This window comes from Coturnix japonica, chromosome 2 (genome assembly GCF_054131305.1).
Source record: "Coturnix japonica strain WE chromosome 2, WE-NBRP24, whole genome shotgun sequence".
NCBI lineage: Eukaryota > Metazoa > Chordata > Aves > Galliformes > Phasianidae > Coturnix > Coturnix japonica.
The window spans coordinates 123,223,922-123,241,499 of NC_140664.1; the positions used below are offsets into that span (position 1 = coordinate 123,223,922).

The 17,578-nt window shown below is 42.9% G+C and overlaps 1 protein-coding gene across 19 annotated transcripts in view; it reads left to right on the forward strand.

Moving 5' to 3' along the window:
* Positions 1-17,125, forward strand: part of MLLT10 (MLLT10 histone lysine methyltransferase DOT1L cofactor) — a 122,166-nt gene extending 105,041 nt beyond the window's left edge. For 9 of the 19 annotated variants that reach the window (XR_014943090.1, XM_015853306.3, XM_015853310.3 and 6 more), the window contains 7 exons: positions 3,160-3,314; positions 5,238-5,426; positions 5,848-5,936; positions 6,063-6,424; positions 12,211-12,313; positions 13,059-13,271; positions 15,460-17,125. Coding sequence is in view for 11 of the 19 variants with exons in the window: in XM_015853306.3 (XP_015708792.2) it covers positions 3,160-3,314; positions 5,238-5,426; positions 5,848-5,936; positions 6,063-6,424; positions 12,211-12,313; positions 13,059-13,271; positions 15,460-15,528 (1,180 nt within the window). In the remaining 8 variants the exon portion in view is untranslated. Of the gene's footprint in view, positions 1-3,159; positions 3,315-5,237; positions 5,427-5,847; positions 5,937-6,062; positions 6,425-12,210; positions 12,314-13,058; positions 13,272-15,459 lie in introns of those variants that run through there. The other 10 variants (XR_014943093.1, XR_014943096.1, XR_014943095.1 and 7 more) reach the window with 4 other exon arrangements.
* Positions 17,126-17,578: the final 453 nt, after the last annotated feature.

Consider the following 17,578-nt stretch of genomic DNA (forward strand, 5'->3'; position numbering starts at 1 on the left):
CCATGCCTGGGTATATCCTTAGAAGTAAGTCAGAGAGATTTTTGCAAAGGGAAACGCTCAGCAATTAGGAAATTCCTGTATGTTGATATTATGTAATCATTACTGCACGTGTGGTAGTTCCGAGTTGTAGTGCTTGCTTAGGTTTGCAAAGGCCTGGTCATTCTGTGGGCTGGGTTGTGTTCAGGCTGGTTCTGGATAGATTATTTTGGAAACTAAACTTGTTAAACATGTTTTTAACACGTATTTACAGCACTTTAACAGAGTGTATATTCAATATATGTATGCATAGTCCCGTACTTACTAAGTGATCAGATTTCAGCTGATTTTCATGAGAATGGAAAGGAAACTGCTTCATTCAAAAGCCCTCTGGGTCCCAAACTCCGGATCTTCCTTCAATAAGTGCAAAAAAATCACTTCTGTAATTCTGAAATAGAAAGATTGAAGAAATCAGTTTGAAATATTTCGTGTTAAAAAAGAAGCTCAGTAGGCAGCACCTTCCAGTGCTGTTCTGCAGTGCATTTCTGGCTATGTAATATGTCCAGTGCTCAGCGATCTGGTGCTGTTGTGAACAGTGTGCAGATACTTCTGAGATGTTTAGGTAATTCCCCCCTGTCCTGAGCTAAGTAAATAACTGTGGTTACTTAAAATATGATTTATGGGGATGGGGAAGCTGACTTCAGAAATCTGCTGTTTAAATCTTTTTAATGTTACCCATGTTATGTATTACAGTGTGGGTTTTTTCTGTAAGTTCTGGCTTTTCCCTTTGAAGCCTGTGAGATTTGAAAATCGCATGTTTTTGGAAAAGAATCATAATTTGTAAACAGTTGCTTAAAATAAAGATATTTGCAGGAATAGTTGTTTGCTGTTGATGATAGCAGATTGCAGCTGAGAAGATGCATGACCTGAACGGTCCTTTCAGAAAGGACCCTTCCCATCGTTATGTCTTTGTTACCCCACCGTAATCGCTGATTGATATTTAAGCTTTCACATTTAGAATTATGCTATCTGTAATATATGGAAATATATGTTATATATAAGTGTACTTGGTGGGGGGAGCTGTTTCCATTTTGCAAAGGAAGAGCTGCTTTTCCCAAGGCAGCGCTTACGCTTTTTTTACCCAACACTTAACCTTTGATTTAAAAATGTGCTCTGCAGTTCAGTTGTATTACTTACAGTTAATACTGTAGGAGAACGAACAAGTATACTGCAAACAAAACAATCACTTGTGAAAGTAAGCAAGATGAGAAAATGAAACCAAGAAGGGATTGCTGTCTCAATGGCAGCATCGAAGCAGGGCTTACAGCACTCTTACACCCCTATAGGAAACTGTGATCAAATACTGTATAGAATAAGGATTCAAATGTAGCACGCAGAAACTGTACCATACCAAAGGGGTGAAGTAGAGGATCAGCTGGAGGAGGACGGGTTGGCTCGTGTTGAGGTAGAGAAATCTAGATGTGTGTTTCTTTCCATCTCTGCAGGCTTCCATAGGAGGACTGCAGCACTGTGTACTCGTGTGTTGCTTTATTTCTGAGCTGATGAAGTTGATGGGGAAACCATCCTAAGCCCAACGAGCCTTTTGTTGTTCATTTACAATTCAAATGGAGTAATCTGTTAGGGCAGTGTTACGTGCTTTTAAAATGCATCGGGAAGTGCTTGGGGTGCCCGTGTGTGTTTTTTGTTTGTTTGTTTGATGTAAATCAGCTGTGTGGAGTGTAGTGCATCTGTTTAGAATGTTTCTGCTGAAACCTTTATTACTTCAGCACCTCTTGCAAACATCTACTTTTAAGGCTGGTTTGTTTTTGTACTTTGTCTCCGTGCTGAACTGTTGACCGCTGTTGGGTTGTCATCTCTTGTCAAAAAGCACTACCAGGGTTACCCGTTCACCAGACTTCTTTTAACGAGTGTTATTCTTTCATCCTGTATGCAAAAGAGGAATTATTTATAAATACCTACAGAGCTCTTAAGTCACCTACTTAAAACCTTTTCTCATAAAAATCACTTTGCTCTGCTGCCTACAAAATGCTTGCCAGTCATTAGGTAGCTAATGTGCTGTGACCACTGCTTATTGCACTGGTCATAATTAACACACCGATTTCCTGAGCTCTGTATGTTGTCCTGTACTGGCTCTATGGTGGTCTTGGTAAGTTTGCATCATGTAGAGCAGTACAGCTGTGATCCTGTGATGGGACCAGTATTTATTGATACAGCTAATATAATATATGTGTATATGTATATAAACGGACTGAATCTCGACTCACACCAGTTGTTTTAAAAAAAACAAACCAAACAACCAACTTTTGGTGTTGGCCCTGTATGAGAAATGGAGCTACGCAAACGTGAGGCCAGAATTCTGAGAAATACAGTGCGCATCTGGTTTTGCTCACAGGTTAGAGTTTGCCCCATCCAATGAGAAAGGAGCCTGCTCGTAGGTCCTGAGGGCTCCCCAGCTTTAATAGCGGCTGTATGCTGAATATTTCATTTTCTCCTGAACGAGAAAAGACATGTGGCAGAGGGATTATTCCTTAAAATATGTGTGATCGTGCGTGGAGGGGGGGGGGAGGTACATGAAGTGCGCACAGGACAGGCAGGAGGCAACTTTAACTTCCATCGTGCTCCTTGTCCATTAATGTTTTTGCCTGAAAAACAAAACAAAAGTGTTTTTATGTGATTCTTTTTAGAACAGTTTAGACAGTGGAATTGTATATGGCCTTTCCATGTGTAAGTGCCATTACTATGCAGATTTTAATAAATGGCTTTTATTTTCCCAATTTCCTCTAAAGGTTTGAAGTTTTCTTTAAATCTATGTGAAATGTAGAGCCACGTGTAATGGTTCCTAAAGGGAGGGGTGTGTTGTGTAATTTAGTGCAATGTTGTTGGTCACTTCGATGCGTCTTAGTCTCTATGCAAGAAAAAGTTGTGTTTTCCCAGTGGAAATTCACGTGCTGTGAAATATTACCTTGTTTTTTTATGAAACTCTTAGCTGTGAGAACCTGGAATTCATAGTGCTGTGATGGATTAACTTAGTCTTAAAAGTACAAGATACACAGGGGCTGAGGGCTGATACAAGGTTTTTTTAAAAAAGACTTTAGCAGTTTTTTGCTAATGCATTTCCTTAAATCACTTTCTTTAAACAATAAATTGCAATATTTTCAACAGATCCCCTGTAAGCAGCTTGCAGGTCCGCTATGACCAATCAGGAAACAATTGTGGGGACAGTTTGCCCCCGGTAGCAGCCAGCATAGAACAGCTTCTGGAGAGGCAGTGGAGCGAAGGACAGCAGTTCTTACTGGAACAAGGCACCCCCAGTGACAGTAAGTACTCCCATTCTGTTCCGGGACACTCTGTTACCTGTACTATCCATAACTGCCACACAGTCATTGTCCAAGGATTTTATAAAGACTTGTTTTCTGTTAGGAACAGAAATACAAATGTAGTGTTGAATTACAATGTAGATGTTAGCGTGACAGTGGATTATAAGAGTGTTCTGTCTTTACATTTTTACCATTGGGGAAATTGTGTCAGGCCAGAGGAAGTGCCTTGTAGATCCAGCTGGTTGGCTGTGGGCTTTGAAAACATCCTGCACTCTTAGATCCACTGCTGCAAACATGCAGAGCTCTTACACACTATGGATTAGTAAAGCACAGTTTGTTTCGCATAATATGATCTACACTGGTGATTTTTTTATTACTAGATTTAAGAAACTGCCATTTCTGGTGCTGTTTTTAAAAGATCCGTTTACAAATGTTGGGCAGGTGTCCTGCTGTGCTTTGTGTCTTTGTTATGTGTCACTCAGGAAGTTCTCCAAGTAAGCAAAGTGTTTTTTCCAGTTATGTTTAGTAGCTTGGAATAGTCTCAGAGTGAATAGCGAAATGCAGAAGGGATGAGTGGATCGCTTGGATCTCTGTATTCCAGAAACTGTCAGTATCCAAGGCAGTGATTGAATATACTCAAAAAAATAATAATTCCTGTTTGTTTATTTTTGTGTTACACTTTATTGAATGTGTTATTCTTCTTGTTGGTAGTGTAAAGTGGTATCTAGTTGGTATTTTTATGAATGGTATCCTGACAAAAATGCTAATTGTGAGGAAATTCATGCAGGGATAATCCTTTAAACATGATAGCTGGAGGACAGGTTTAGCTAAGTCTTATTGCATCTCATTTGGGCTCACTGAGGGTTCCTTTGTATGTTCTTGAAGAGGAGGGATAAAAGCTAAATCCTTGGGAAATGACCAGATGTGCCTATACCAGTAGACTTATGTCTGTAGTAGGCCCAGAGGTCATGTTAAACAAATACAATTTAGAATTAAAAAAAAAAATAAACGGCTGTCCTTGTGCCTTTACAGTCATGCTGTAATGTTGGTTGGGAAACCCACCTTCTGAAACAAAACCAGAGTTCGAGCAGAGTGAGCTTGCTAAAATACCGTGCTAGTACAGAAGATGATGTCCTTTATCTGGAGGGGGGAAAAAAGGGGGAAAAAGAAGAAAAAAAGAAGGGGGGAAAAAAAAAGGGGTGGTGACTGGAGTGCTCACACAGTGCTCCCTGCTGGGTGATTTGTAGATCGCCACTCAAAGCGAACGAGAGCGCTGCCAGCAAGGTGGGTCGTGGTAGCTTAACAGTGGGTGAGATCTTGTCATTGCTGATCTAAGTTTGGGTATCGTTGTACAGCAGTTGAAAATAATAATTCCAATGTCACAAACTTTAGTTTATTTGTACATAGGTGTAGCTGGTTGTATCGTTCGTTGAATGCGTATTTTCCAAACGTTTCCTGTTTGGATGATGTTTAATATTTTAATATGAGACATGAAATAGATTTTTCCCAATTAGATTCTTAACCTGTGCTATTAAAATAGTACTGGTTTTGTATTCTGGTTTGCAGTTGTTGTGCACTTATGTTTACTCAGTGTCAGCCCCAGAGCTGAGGCTCCATGTATCCATATACAGACAGGGTGTAGGTACAGCACACTGTTACTATTGCATACTACATACTTTTTTCCACGCTTCAAATTGCACAAAATTGGTCCGGGTAAAGTCAAATTTGTCCTCATTTCTCACTGATAATGTTGCTTCTGTTTTCACATACAGCTCTATTTGCTAGTCCTATTTTGTAACATATACTTTAGCATTACTCATTTTCGAAACTTCAGGGACTGTGTTGTGTCACCATGAGTGACTTTTTACCGAAAGAAGAAAAACTTTGTGTTCATGAAAGATAACATCCCTGTTTTTATCTTAGTTTTAGGAATGCTTAAATCGCTACACCAACTTCAGGTTGAAAACAGGAGGTTGGAAGAGCAGATCAAGAATCTGACCGCTAAAAAGGAACGGCTTCAGCTTCTCAACGCGCAGCTTTCAGTGCCCTTCCCAACACTGACTTCAAATCCCAGCCCCTCTCATCAAGTACATGCCTTTCCTGTACAAGCAGGTAAGTGGAGTATGGAAGTGTGGAAGAGATTAGAATGATTTATACAAAATAATGGCACATGCCATTGATGGAAGGTATTATGAGAACAGAATAAGCAGTTCTTGATGTGGGGATTAAAAAAAATACCTCCGATGTTTAAAATCAATTGGAAAACATGTATAAATTTATAAATTACTTGATTCGGCACAGCTTTTTTTTTTCTTTTTGTTTTTCAGACTGAAGTAGTCTGAAGCACATCTGCTTGAATCTATTGATTCACTAATCATCAAGTTAATATTTCACTGTTCAGCAGTCATTCTGAGGTTGACTTTACATTTTCTGTGTTTGCCTCTGGCATTATTTGGAAATAATTATTCAGAATATCTCTTTACGTGCTGCAGAAATGTAATCGCTGTATGTTTTTTTGCAATGATTGCTTTAGCACCAAGCACGGATTCCTTGAACAGCAGTAAAAGCCCTCATCTGGGAAACAGTTTTTTACCGGACAATTCTCTTCCCGTGTTAAATCAGGTAATACTTATTTCTTTCATCTAAATTTAAAGTTATTACAAGTTTAACTCATCGTAGTCTTTCTGTTTTGCTGCAATGTGAAGTTTTAAGCAGCTGAGAGGGTTTTGCTGTTTGTTTTTACACCAGGAGATAACCTCCAGCGGACAAAGCACCAGCAGTTCATCAGCTCTTTCCACTCCACCACCTGCTGGGCAGAGTCCAGCTCAGCAAGGCTCAGGAGTCACGGGAGTTCAACAGGTCAATGGTGTGACAGTGGGGGCACTAGCTAGTGGTATGCAGACTGTAACCTCCACCATTCCTGCAGTGCCTGGTGTGGGTGGAATAATTGGAGCGCTGCCAGCCAGCCAGCTGGCAATCAATGGAATTGTAGGGGCTTTAAATGGGGTAATTCAGACCCCAGCAACAATATCACAGAACCCTTCTCCTCTCACTCATGCAACGGTGCCACCCAATGCAACGCATCCTCTGCCAACTACATTAAACAACAGGTAAGAATTTGCTGATTTATCTGTTTCTCGTTAGTGTCTCCTGTTCTTCAGTTTAGCTTTATTTTTTAACTGTCTCTATAAAGAAGGTACGTTTCCTTCTTCAGCCTGCAGTTGTCAAACTGATTTGGGAAAGAAAATAAGCAGAAAGGCGAAGCATGAATAGTCGTGTTAAAGATGTTTTCTGTTCAGCTTTTATGAGTCAGCGTCATGTCCTTTTATTTGTTGTCTTTTTTTTTTTTTTTTAAATATTCATGTTCTAAAACAAATGTAAATATACAGATGAGTTTCAGATCTATTTTTAGTTCAGAAAACAATGTTCTTTGTCTTGCCAATTCTTCTTCCAGGATTCAAGTAGCATGGGGAGAGCTACTGTTTGTTGTGGGGGTGGAGGGGAGGGAGAAGGGGATCAGAATATGGTCACGTAGTTAGCGAGGGAACAGGCGCAAATAACCAGAGCAGTGCTACACCTGCATGGGGATTTTGGTGTCTGTCCCCAAATTAGTTTTTCAAGTCATTTTCTAAACGATTTTTAAATGTGTAAAAAGGTCTGTGTCTGAGCATTCATGACTACCCTTCTGCTAAATGCAGACAGAACTGCTGCTTGAGATGCAATGTAAACACGTAACAAAAGGAAAGAGCTGCTTTCCAGGAAGGCTTTGGGCTGCTTGGTTTGGAAGTGTTTTGGGGTAGAGCAGAGCCAGGAATAGCTGATTCATGAACTCCTGATAACTCCTGCTTCCCTTCCCCCCATCCCTCGCACTGCCTTTGCTTAGGAAGGAGAAACGCGTCTATCTGTAGGAAAAAATGCCTGCAAATAGGGAGTGAATTACTTGTCTTTGAGTTTATTTTTGGAGATTATGTTGGATTACCCCCAAAAAGGGAACGTGATTGGAATGGTGCAAGGGATTCCTGCTTCTGAAGCTGCCTATTCTGGTTTCTTTTTTCACTGTTCCTTTGGCACTTCGTGAATGTTCTTGTACCATGTTGCTGCCTGGTATCATTTCGGTAGGCTTGTCAGACCTGAAACTAATGTGTGTATTTAGATGCTGCAGTATTTTTACTGAGGTGATTGTGGGTTGATTTTGTTATTTTTTTAGTTTATGTTGTATATGAACATAGAATTTCATAGATAAGGCAACAGACGGTTCCTTAAAGAGAAGGTATTTTCTTTTTATTTCTTATTTATTTTCTCTCTTGTATATCAGGGTTCTTGGAATACGAGAATTTTCATTTACCTTCCCCAGAAGTGTAAGGGGAAAGTCTTAGCAAAGTCAGTAATACTGGCAAGTTGTATCATGCTTTCTGCTCACAGGTAGTGCCAGGTCACACTGGTCATTCTGATGTTGTCTCATGTGCTTTTTATTGATACAGAGATAATTTATTTCAGTCTATAGAGCAGAAGTTCTTTGTCTCTCTTACATCCATCATAAGTGCTTTCCCCACTGAGCATGTATGGATCCTCGGCATCACTGCTCCGCTTCAGCAGGGTGCTGCAGCTGGCTCCTGTTGGTCAGCTCTCACACACTCCAACTTCTGCCACAGTCTGCAATATTCCCGCGATTCCCTGTTCTTGCTGCAACGAGTTTGTGATGTGTAACTCCCTCAGTGTTTCCATTGCTCTGTTTCTCTTGTCAGCATTGTGATTTCTGTGTTTCTCCTCTAGCACGATCTCTTGCTGCATTGCTTCCTTATGAAATTTACTGCAGTTTTCACACAACTCCCTGCGTTTTTTGCTGGGTTGTTATTTTAGAGGTGGTGTTGTAATTCCCCTCCCATTTTCTATGAGTTTTCACCATTTCTGCTTTTGTATTTTGTGGAAAAAAGTTGAGGCCGGGCAATTGCTAAGGCTTGTTAGGGCTAGAATGACCTTTGTAGCAATGCATGCATTCCTTGTTCCCGTCTCTTCCATTATTTGTTTGACAATGTTTTGTGCAAAATATGAAAAAACAACCTTTTTTCTTAAAAACAAACAAACAAACCCCAAACCCCACCCTAACAGCAAGTTGTGAGGGGGTTCTGGGATGACTTTGGATGAATTAAAAATGGAACAAAAAACCCCCAACTCTGAGTATTTGCCATTGGCTGAGATCAGCGTTTGTGAAACAAACTTTGTTCCTCCTACCCCAGAGGCTGGTGCTGTTTCAGTGCTAAGGAGCTGAGGTTGGTCAGTGCTAAATTCCTCGAGGTATCACTGCTCTTTGAACTGCGTGAGTGGGAGGGGTACATTGTCAAAGGCCCAGGCGGGCCTGAAGGGCTGCTGCTGTGCTGCTTGCAGCTCCCTGGGCCTGGTTGAATGCTGTGGTGGCAGACAGTATCAGAGCTGGTTTAAATCACTATTCCCAAGGTGATGGAAACTGAGAACTCGATCCAACTTTCTAACTTTTTTTTGGGTATTGTTCTGTAATTAAAAGAGCTCCCAGATGTTTCTGTACATTGCTACTTATGGTAACTTTCCCAGCTTCAGAATCTGCTCAGTTTCATGTGAGAAACTGTATGTATTGTTCTTACTCACACAAGCTCGCTGTTAACTGGGATGTGGGGAAGTGAGAAAACACTGATTTACACGCTCCTGGCTGGGAAAGTTTCAAATTGTAGGTAAAAGCCTACGTTCGTTCAGTAGAGAAAAATACTCAGCCTTTCTCTGGGGGGGAAATAGCTTAATGGAGATTGCATGCTATGTCAGGAGATGAAGTGATTTGAGGAAGATAGGACTGGTTCTTTACGTGCTGCAATCTGAGAAGACTGGAGGATGGTGAGTTTCCGGCTGATCGTAGACCTTTCAGTGAGGAGCAAAAGAAGGAAAATTTACATTCCAGACTGATCTGATGGGGAAAGCTCTGCAGTGAAACGCTGTGAGCTGCCTCTTCCAGGACGCTCAGGGAGCCACACAGTTGTGTTTTCTGCATTGAGGTTTTGTATCTGGCTGTGTCTCAGCTGCTGCTTGTGGGTGCTTCTCTTTAGGTGCCTCTGTAGAGCAGGAAGGGGAGGCAGAATGGAGAAAGGATGGGCAGCAGCGGGGCAAAAATCAGTGCTAAGTTAAAACAGAAAGGGGGGAAAAAAGAATATCTTTTTTTAACAGCAGGGTGGGGGGGGGTGGGGGTGGGGAGCAGAAAAGAGTTATTCCAGTATAGAAAAAGTGAGGTTAAAAAGAGGAACATAACGATCATATTAGCCAAGCTGAAAATACTTATTTTGTTTTTGCTGCTGTTACAGACACTTTTGCTACAGTTGAATTTAAAACCAAGTGAAATGATTTCCAATAATTTATGTTGCCATTTGGAAGACAAACACGTGGGGGGAAACCAGTTGAACCTTATTCCTGTTAGGTGGTGTGCCTTGTTTTTCTTGTCACAGTCAGGAGGGAAATCGGAGAATTTCCCCGGAGAGGTGAAAATAATCTAATAAACATAGCTTGAATTACTGTTGAATAAATAGAACACTGAATGGCCTCCACCATGACGTCACCTTAAATCCCTGGTGTGTCTGCACCTTCAGCGTTGCGTGCACTTCTGATTGTACGGATTCTTGAAAGGATACAGTACGTCTATGGAGCTGAGATTAATCAGGGCAGAATGGTCTGCAGAGCGCAGATCAGGAGAAATGACTCCTCGGCACTGCAGGAGTTTGGAGAACTTGGAGAGAGCAGTGAATGTTTCAGTGGTGACCGTGGGAAATGTGGTGCAGCCCAGCATTTCCCATAGCTCTGAGGTCATCCAGTGAAACATGAAGCAAAGTCGATTCGTCACCTGCCCTTTTCCAGCACTAGAGAAGGCCATTCTACTGTTATTTCCACGTTGGCTGGTTAGCTCCAAGTAAAAGGCAGAAACGTCAAGAAACAGGGCTGCAGTGTGCTGGCTGCTGTGGAGAGGCAGGACAGAGCGTGTGCCCTGAAGACTTAGTGACAGTAACCTCATAGTGCAGATCTGTGGCTGATTTAATTTACTGCTGATCACAGCTAGCAATCCTCTTGTCCCATTGGAGATCCTGCACACAGCTTCATGTCTGTACCAGTGCTTGTGCGTTCACACAGGAACCTCCTCCATGTTAATGGATGATCTTGCAGTGCATTTGGTGTTGGCTTCGGTTTCAGCTCGACTCCCTTGAGATGCAGCTCATTGTGCAAGAGCGAGGGCAAGGGGAGGAGACCGCAACGCAGAGCTGAAAGGGAAATACTTAACCTTTCAGCAGCAGGATAAGCTTAGTAAGATCAGCTTAAACCGATCACAGAAGTGCACCTTAGTAATTTGGTGGGGGTTTTAACCAAGTAAAAACTAATTCTGGTACCAAAAGAATAAGTCCAACTGTCTCCCTGGTTGTCTGTTCCAAAGCCACCCTCACGCTGCTGATCCCACAGTGAACTGGCACAGCTGCAGAAACCCTTTATGTCCAGGGCAGTTGTCAGCTGGATCCGTTCCCCACTTGATTTCCTAAATAGCTGCAGAAAGTCTTGTAGGGGCAGAGAGAGGAATGGGAGCTGTGCCACAGCCAGGTGCAGAGGCTGCCTGCTTCATTCCACAGCAGCATCAGTTGATCCACTTCAAGGCTGAATGTGCCTGCTGAATTACAGACAAGGTGTAGGCAACAGTGATAGATTTGAATACAGTAAGAAATGAGAATTAAAAAGAAAGCTGGACAAAAGTAAAGTAAGTAAATCTTAGCTTCTGTGCCTTCAAAAGCAAAGAAGTGCATGTACACACACACAACTTATTGACTGTTTTGTGGGTACCTAATAATGTTTTCAAAGAGATTTGGAAGGTGATGAATTTGATTAGTGTAGATTTGTGTGAGGATGCACAGAAGTCTGAGGGGAAGAGAGACAGCTTACGCTACCTGAAATGTGTATGCATCCTAAGGCAATCCTGTAGAGCCTGTGGCTTTGGAACAAGCATTTGGCAGTTCCCCACCAGTGTGGGATAACATCAGAGTGAGGGCAGTTCCTCAGTGGCTGTGGTTATTTTCACTGCAGTTCAGGTGGTTACCATGGCCAGCTGCCTGCTCTGCAGCACAGCAGACTAGAGGAGATGCTTTCTGTGTCAGGATGCCATTGGCATTTTCTGTCCTCTTCCATTGTGAAGGTTAAGGGGCAAAGTGCTGTGTGCTCCAGCATGTTCAGAGTGGTCAGATCAGCTCATTTGTTGAAGTTGTACTCAGCAAAATGTTGCCTGAGAATACCACAGAATGGCCAGCACTTAATGATTTGAGCACTAACCAGACTGACGATACAGCTTGCTATAGACAGCATGTTTAGAAAAAGTAGAAGATGGCATTAGAAGAGGTGGATTGAGAAGCAGCTTCAGGTATTTGAATTTGATGAGAGTAGTTCAAAGAACTGGGACAGGAGAAAGGGCTTTGCTCTAGTATGGCAGATGGATGTGAGCCTGGCAGTCGTTCCTTCAGCTGAGGTACAAATACTAGTTTTAGTGATAGACATGCAGCTTTTGGTACCAGGTATGGAAGCACTAAAGGCTGGCAAGAGCTGTCCTAGGACGCGCACATAGCATCATAGTTAGGTCTGCCTGCATCTACTGAGCTGCCTGACTTACAGGAGAGGTGTTGCCATTGCTCAAAGTAAATGAGAAGAAAAGGTGCAGTGACTTGATGGACGGTGTCTGGGTATGTATCAGAAATGCAAATAATCAGGAATCAGTGTTGGACATGATGGAGTCAAAATGCTGAACAGGAACTGTCCATTTGTGTAGAGACTTTTTTAGTTTCCGTGGAGTGCTGAAGTGAAAAATCCCCATACTTTCATATAAACTGCAGTATCCCCTTGTCATACCCTGCAGTGCCTCGGGACTAGGATTGCTTCCTGACCAACAGAGACAACTTCTACTCCATCAACAGCACCAGCAATTCCAGCAATTATTGAGTACTCAGCAACTCACATCAGTAAGTTTTCCAGTTAATTATAAGTTATTCTTCTTGTACAGCCTAAGGCATGAATAGATTCCCTGCCCCAAAACAAATATTAGAGACGTGTTTAACTTGCTATTACAGCTTTGGAAAATGTTCAGTAGTTTCAGCCTTTTATGATGGCAGTCACGTTAGATTGCAGAACGCTGCTGGGCTCCATGTATTGCTCTCAGAATTGTTCCCTGAGCCCTTCAGTCCCATTTTACCCCTTGTGGGCCTGGTGCCTTGCATCCTTCAGCATCAGCTGTGGGCAGTGGGGTCTGAGACCATTGGTTGGCTCTAACAACATGCAAAGTGGAGCTTCGTCCCCACCAGGGCTCCAGTGTGAAATGTTTTGGGAATCACCGTGAGCTATCTTTGCTCCCCCTCTCAGTACTGACATATGTCATGGATAACTGGCTTTACTATTTCTGTTTTCAGTTGTGCAGTGTTAGTACTGGTTTGATATTCCTCTCAGATACGTTTCCTTCGATAGGGGCATGTTGAAGCCAGTTGGTGTAGCTGAACTTCTGCTGAGCAACTGATTTCAGGACGTTTTATAGACACTTCCTTCCCTTTCCTCCAGTCTTGTGGAACCCCATTAGTGTAAACTAAATCAGCTGGGATTAGGTTAAGTGTTGCACTGATGGAGGATTTGGATAAGCAAGACCCCGATGAGAAGCCATTACTCAGTAACTAATTCTTGATTATTTTCCTCCCACCCCCCATCTCATTCCTCAAGGAACAACATCAGGCCCTTTTGTATCAGCTGGTACAGCAACACCACCACCACCAACACCACCATCAGTCTGAAGTGCAGCAACTGCAGATTACTGGAGGAGCACAGATACCCATAAACAACTTACTGTCAGGCACGCAGGCATCGCCACTTAACGCAGCTTCTACCAACCCGTTCCTGACAATTCATGGAGATAATGCGGCTCAGAAGGTGACAGTAAGTATATTTCTCACCTCGTTTTCAATGAAGTATCTCCGTAATGTAACTAATTGACAGGCAGGAAGTTACGAGCATGTTTCACAACGCAAGGGTGTGGATTTTTTTAATTATTATTTATTTTTACGTTAAGTTTTTCTGAAGCTTTGAGCTGCAGTTAATGAGAACTCAGAGAACTTCAGAACTCGTCCTGTAGGTGACTGACGTCTTGTAGTCACATCTACACGCTTTGTTGCATGCTCCTGCTTCCCTGGGTTAGGACTCCAGTGCAGTGACTCCTGCCTTCCTCCTGTATCACCGTAACCCAGTCCTCAACTCTCCTCCTTCCAAGCTTTGCGTGTCACTGTGTCAGCCCTTCCTCTTAGTGCTTTACTTGAAGACCTTTTCCTCACCGGGCTGCAGGGTGTTGGTTGACAGCTTAAGAGATGAGGAGCCCATTGCTGGGACAGTGAAATATGTATTTGGAGAATGGTTAGGTGTGTCTTGGGTCTGTTTGCTGGGACACTGAGCAACTCCTCCTTTACTCATTACAGTAATAAAACCTTTCCTGGACAGATAAAAAGGCAAGACATTTTTTCCAGCAAAGATGTTCCATTTTCTTCAACTTTGCCCTGTAACCTCCGTCCCCAAGAGACAAATTCTTTCTTTATTACTCTTCAAGGAGTGAACGTATAGACTTCATTCTCTCAGGGTCACGCAATTAAGATAAGAGAGGATGAAGGGAAGGAGCATATGGAACTTGTAAAATCAAACAGGAGTAGTGCAGGAAGACAAAGTTCCAGTATTTCTTGGACAACTCATGAAGTGGCAACAGTAGTAGGAAAAAGGCAGCTTGTCTGCAACGCCAGGTGGGAAGTTTGGGGCCACATATTGGCTGCCCGCTCTGCTCCCCACTTGCAGAGTCTGAGATACCTCTGGGGCACCACAGGCAGCTGGGCCTTAGATGGTATTGACCCAGGAAGGAGGAGAGAGACAAAAGATGATGAATTTTCAAGATGGTTTTCCTAAAACCAGCTTCCTGAAAATAGGGAAATAGGGGCCTTTGCTTTTGTTGAGTTGTGTGGGTGTCATCATTGTTGCCTTTCCAGCCTGGTCCTTTGCTGTGATGTTGCAAACCAACTGCTGCCAGCAGTACTATGGTAAGGTCATCTTCTTTCCTGGCCACCAGATGAAGGAGCAGAAGGGCTGATCACAGGAATCTGCTCCATGCTTTGGCTCCTTTTAGAAATGTTGGACTTGGTTCTTGTTTCAAATTTGCGTTTTATAAAAATTAGTAGTGAATGAGGTTGAGACCCTCCATTTGTTTTGCATCAGAGCAAACCATTTTATGTGACGTGCTTTGAGTGGTTTGAAATGGCTCTGACTGGCTCTGGAGATGGTGCCCAGGCAGCAGTCATTGTACTGACGTGCTGTTAGTCATATTTCTTGCTCTTACAACAGTTGGCTGCAAACAACTCAGGGGAATCTGAGAGCCTCTTCCAAATGAAACCCTTAGAAATATGTATGCATTGTCTGAAATGGCTTTTTTTGCTTTTAAAGGTTAGATTTGAGAGAGATTGCATTTGATTGTTGAGCTGTTTGAATCCAGGAAGAATTTAAAGCAAACTCTGTTTGCGGAAAGTTTGGATGTTTGAAGCTCATTTCAAATTGGACGAGGTTTTTCAGATGTTTCTGAGTGCTCAGAGGATGAAGTTGAGGCTTTTGCTGAGTCGAGTTCAGTATTTACAGGAAATGTCCTTCTCACAATTTATGAAAGAAACTCAGCTGTGGCAGAGACAGAATGGAAACAGCATTTCTGTGCTGTTGGAAGAGGATAGATTTTAACCCTCTTGTAATGGGTAGCAAAGGTCACCTCCTGTTTGTCTTGACCATCATTGGGACCCAATGTCAGACCAGTGGCTGGCAACACAAAGTCCTGTTGGAAATGAAAGCACAGGCCAAGCCTGAGCATTGCAGTGTGAGCTCCAGCTGGGAGTTGTGCAAGTGCAGTACTGCTCCTGGGACTATTCTTTCCCTCTTTCTATTCTGTGATACACAATTACTCTTTACAATGCAAAAGTAACCAACTTACTATTAACGCAGCTGAATTCAGTTTCCTCATCTGCTTTGTGCACCAACTGTTTTCTTTCCGCTGTATTTATGGTGTGGTTTTACTGAGCTCTGTATTTTATAATCTGATTTTTAGAAGTATTTTCTCTTACACAGAGGCTCAATGACAAAACTGGACCAGTTGCATCAGAGAAGAGTTGACATTTGAGTGATACTTGAGAGCTGCACATCCTGCTGTGATAGCACTTCATCTGCCTGCAAGCTGCAGTTTTCCTTTCTGCAAATAGGAAGAAATGCAACAAGGAACTCTTACTGCACAGCAAAAGGTTAATAATTTTCATAAGGGTATATTTGGTAGGCTTTGATTTGCTTTCTTGTTGCACTAAAATGGATGTAATTTTTAATGTGTCAGACTGTGAAGCAGAGAGAGCTCTGTAAGCCACAGTGATTCTGTCAATGGTAGTGAGGACAAGTTAAACCACAGAAGAACGTACGCTTGACTTTTCAGTACTGATGTCAAAACCCAGAGGCTGAAGAACTGCCTGCAGGCACACGTTACCTTGATTTCGGAGCAGGAGGGTTTCTTCGTTTTGTTTTGTTAATTAAAAAGCTCAACAGAAGCCCAAACGTAGCGTCTGATCTCTGCTGCAGCTGCAATCTGTCCTTCAGACTAAGCTGGCAGTGGCAGTCTGGACTTGCTGTTTGTTGTTCCCTTTTACACACATGCACTCATTCGGAAATCTGACTCATAAGGGAATCTATTCTGAGCTTTTATTCCTTTAAATTCCTGTCGTTATATAGTGGGGAGCTGTTCCTCAGTAAGACTTACAGTATGGAATCCAAAGTGAATTAATTTTGGTGTAGGTTTTAGAGTGATGAGGTTTTTAAAGGAACTGCTTCGGTTCCAGCAACAAAGTTTTCTTACCAGATGAGAAGGCCACACTGGGAGAATTAGGTGTAGTGTTTGGCCTCAACCAAGTGCCTGTTGCTACCTCCGCTTCGTTGGGATGGCTGCCAGCAGCTGATGATGCACTATAGACGTGTCCTTGTGAGCAGCAGGAAGAGCCGGTGTTGCACCAGCAGCCTCGTCCTTCTGCCTTTACTCCAAGTGTTGGTTCCGCTGCCGGCAGCTCAGGTGGATTCGTTCCCTGGGTCGTTTGGCGCTTAGAAACTACCAAAAAAGGGAGTGAGGGTTTCCCACCGGAATTCAGCTGTGCTTGAAACGGGCGGGCGCGAGTTGGACGGGGCTGATGTGATGCTGCACGTGGCTCCGTGCGGCGTGGTGTTAAATGGGGCGATGACCACTAATCAGTGCTGCGTGGGAACGACGAGGGGGAGAGACCCAGCTGTAATCAGACCTCCACTGTGTACCCATTCGGAAGAACATGTGAATTCTGCAATATGTTTCTTAGTTAAACGTTGCACAGTTCTTACCTCATTTCTGTAAATAAAGTTTTGTGGATCTGTTTTGTATTGTGAAGAATTCCTAAGAAAACACGGCTATTTTGATTTGTAATATTTCTAACGAGTAGATTTAATGGAAGAAGTGGAAATAATTTATTTTTATACGTCGCGGGCAACTTTTTAAAGACGTCCCAGATCGCTTTTGTAGATACTTGACAAAAGTCAGCCCGGTGGTTTATTTTAGTCTGTCGCCCCACTGGTGAACTGAACGTTCTGTAACAATTTGTACAAAAGGTAAGATGGAAACGTGCTGTTATTTTGACTAGATGTAAAATTCCAAGTGTATGAAAAGAGATGTACAAAGCTTTTGTTAATAAACTGGAATAATGTTTATAGTTGCACGCCGCTTGTGTCAACCTCAGTCTTGCACACAAATGCTGCCATGGCTGCAGCTGCACGTGGGCGCCACGGCTCCGTCCAGCACTTTCTGCTTCCAGGAGCCGTGTTGAGCCGTGGTACGTCCTGGACAGAACAGCTCCTGGCTGGCAAGTGAACAAGCTCAGAGTTAATGAAACATCTCTTTGGCACAGCTGGGTCACCGCTAACCCTGGACCAGCTCAGTGTCTCTCTGGCAACAGAACCTTCTCAGAAAGTTTCCTTTACTGCTCGTTGGTGGTGGTGGCTGTTTGGTGTGGCTGGGGCAGAGGCTGAGGAATAGCTGGTGTCACAAGTTCCACTGACCAAGCCAGGGCTCAGCTCTAGAACCAGGCACTATTTGCTCCCTTTGGGAGGGGCACTGCCCTTGTGCTTGTTGGGACAGTCAGTATTAAGGGAGAGCCAGGGCATTTAAAAAC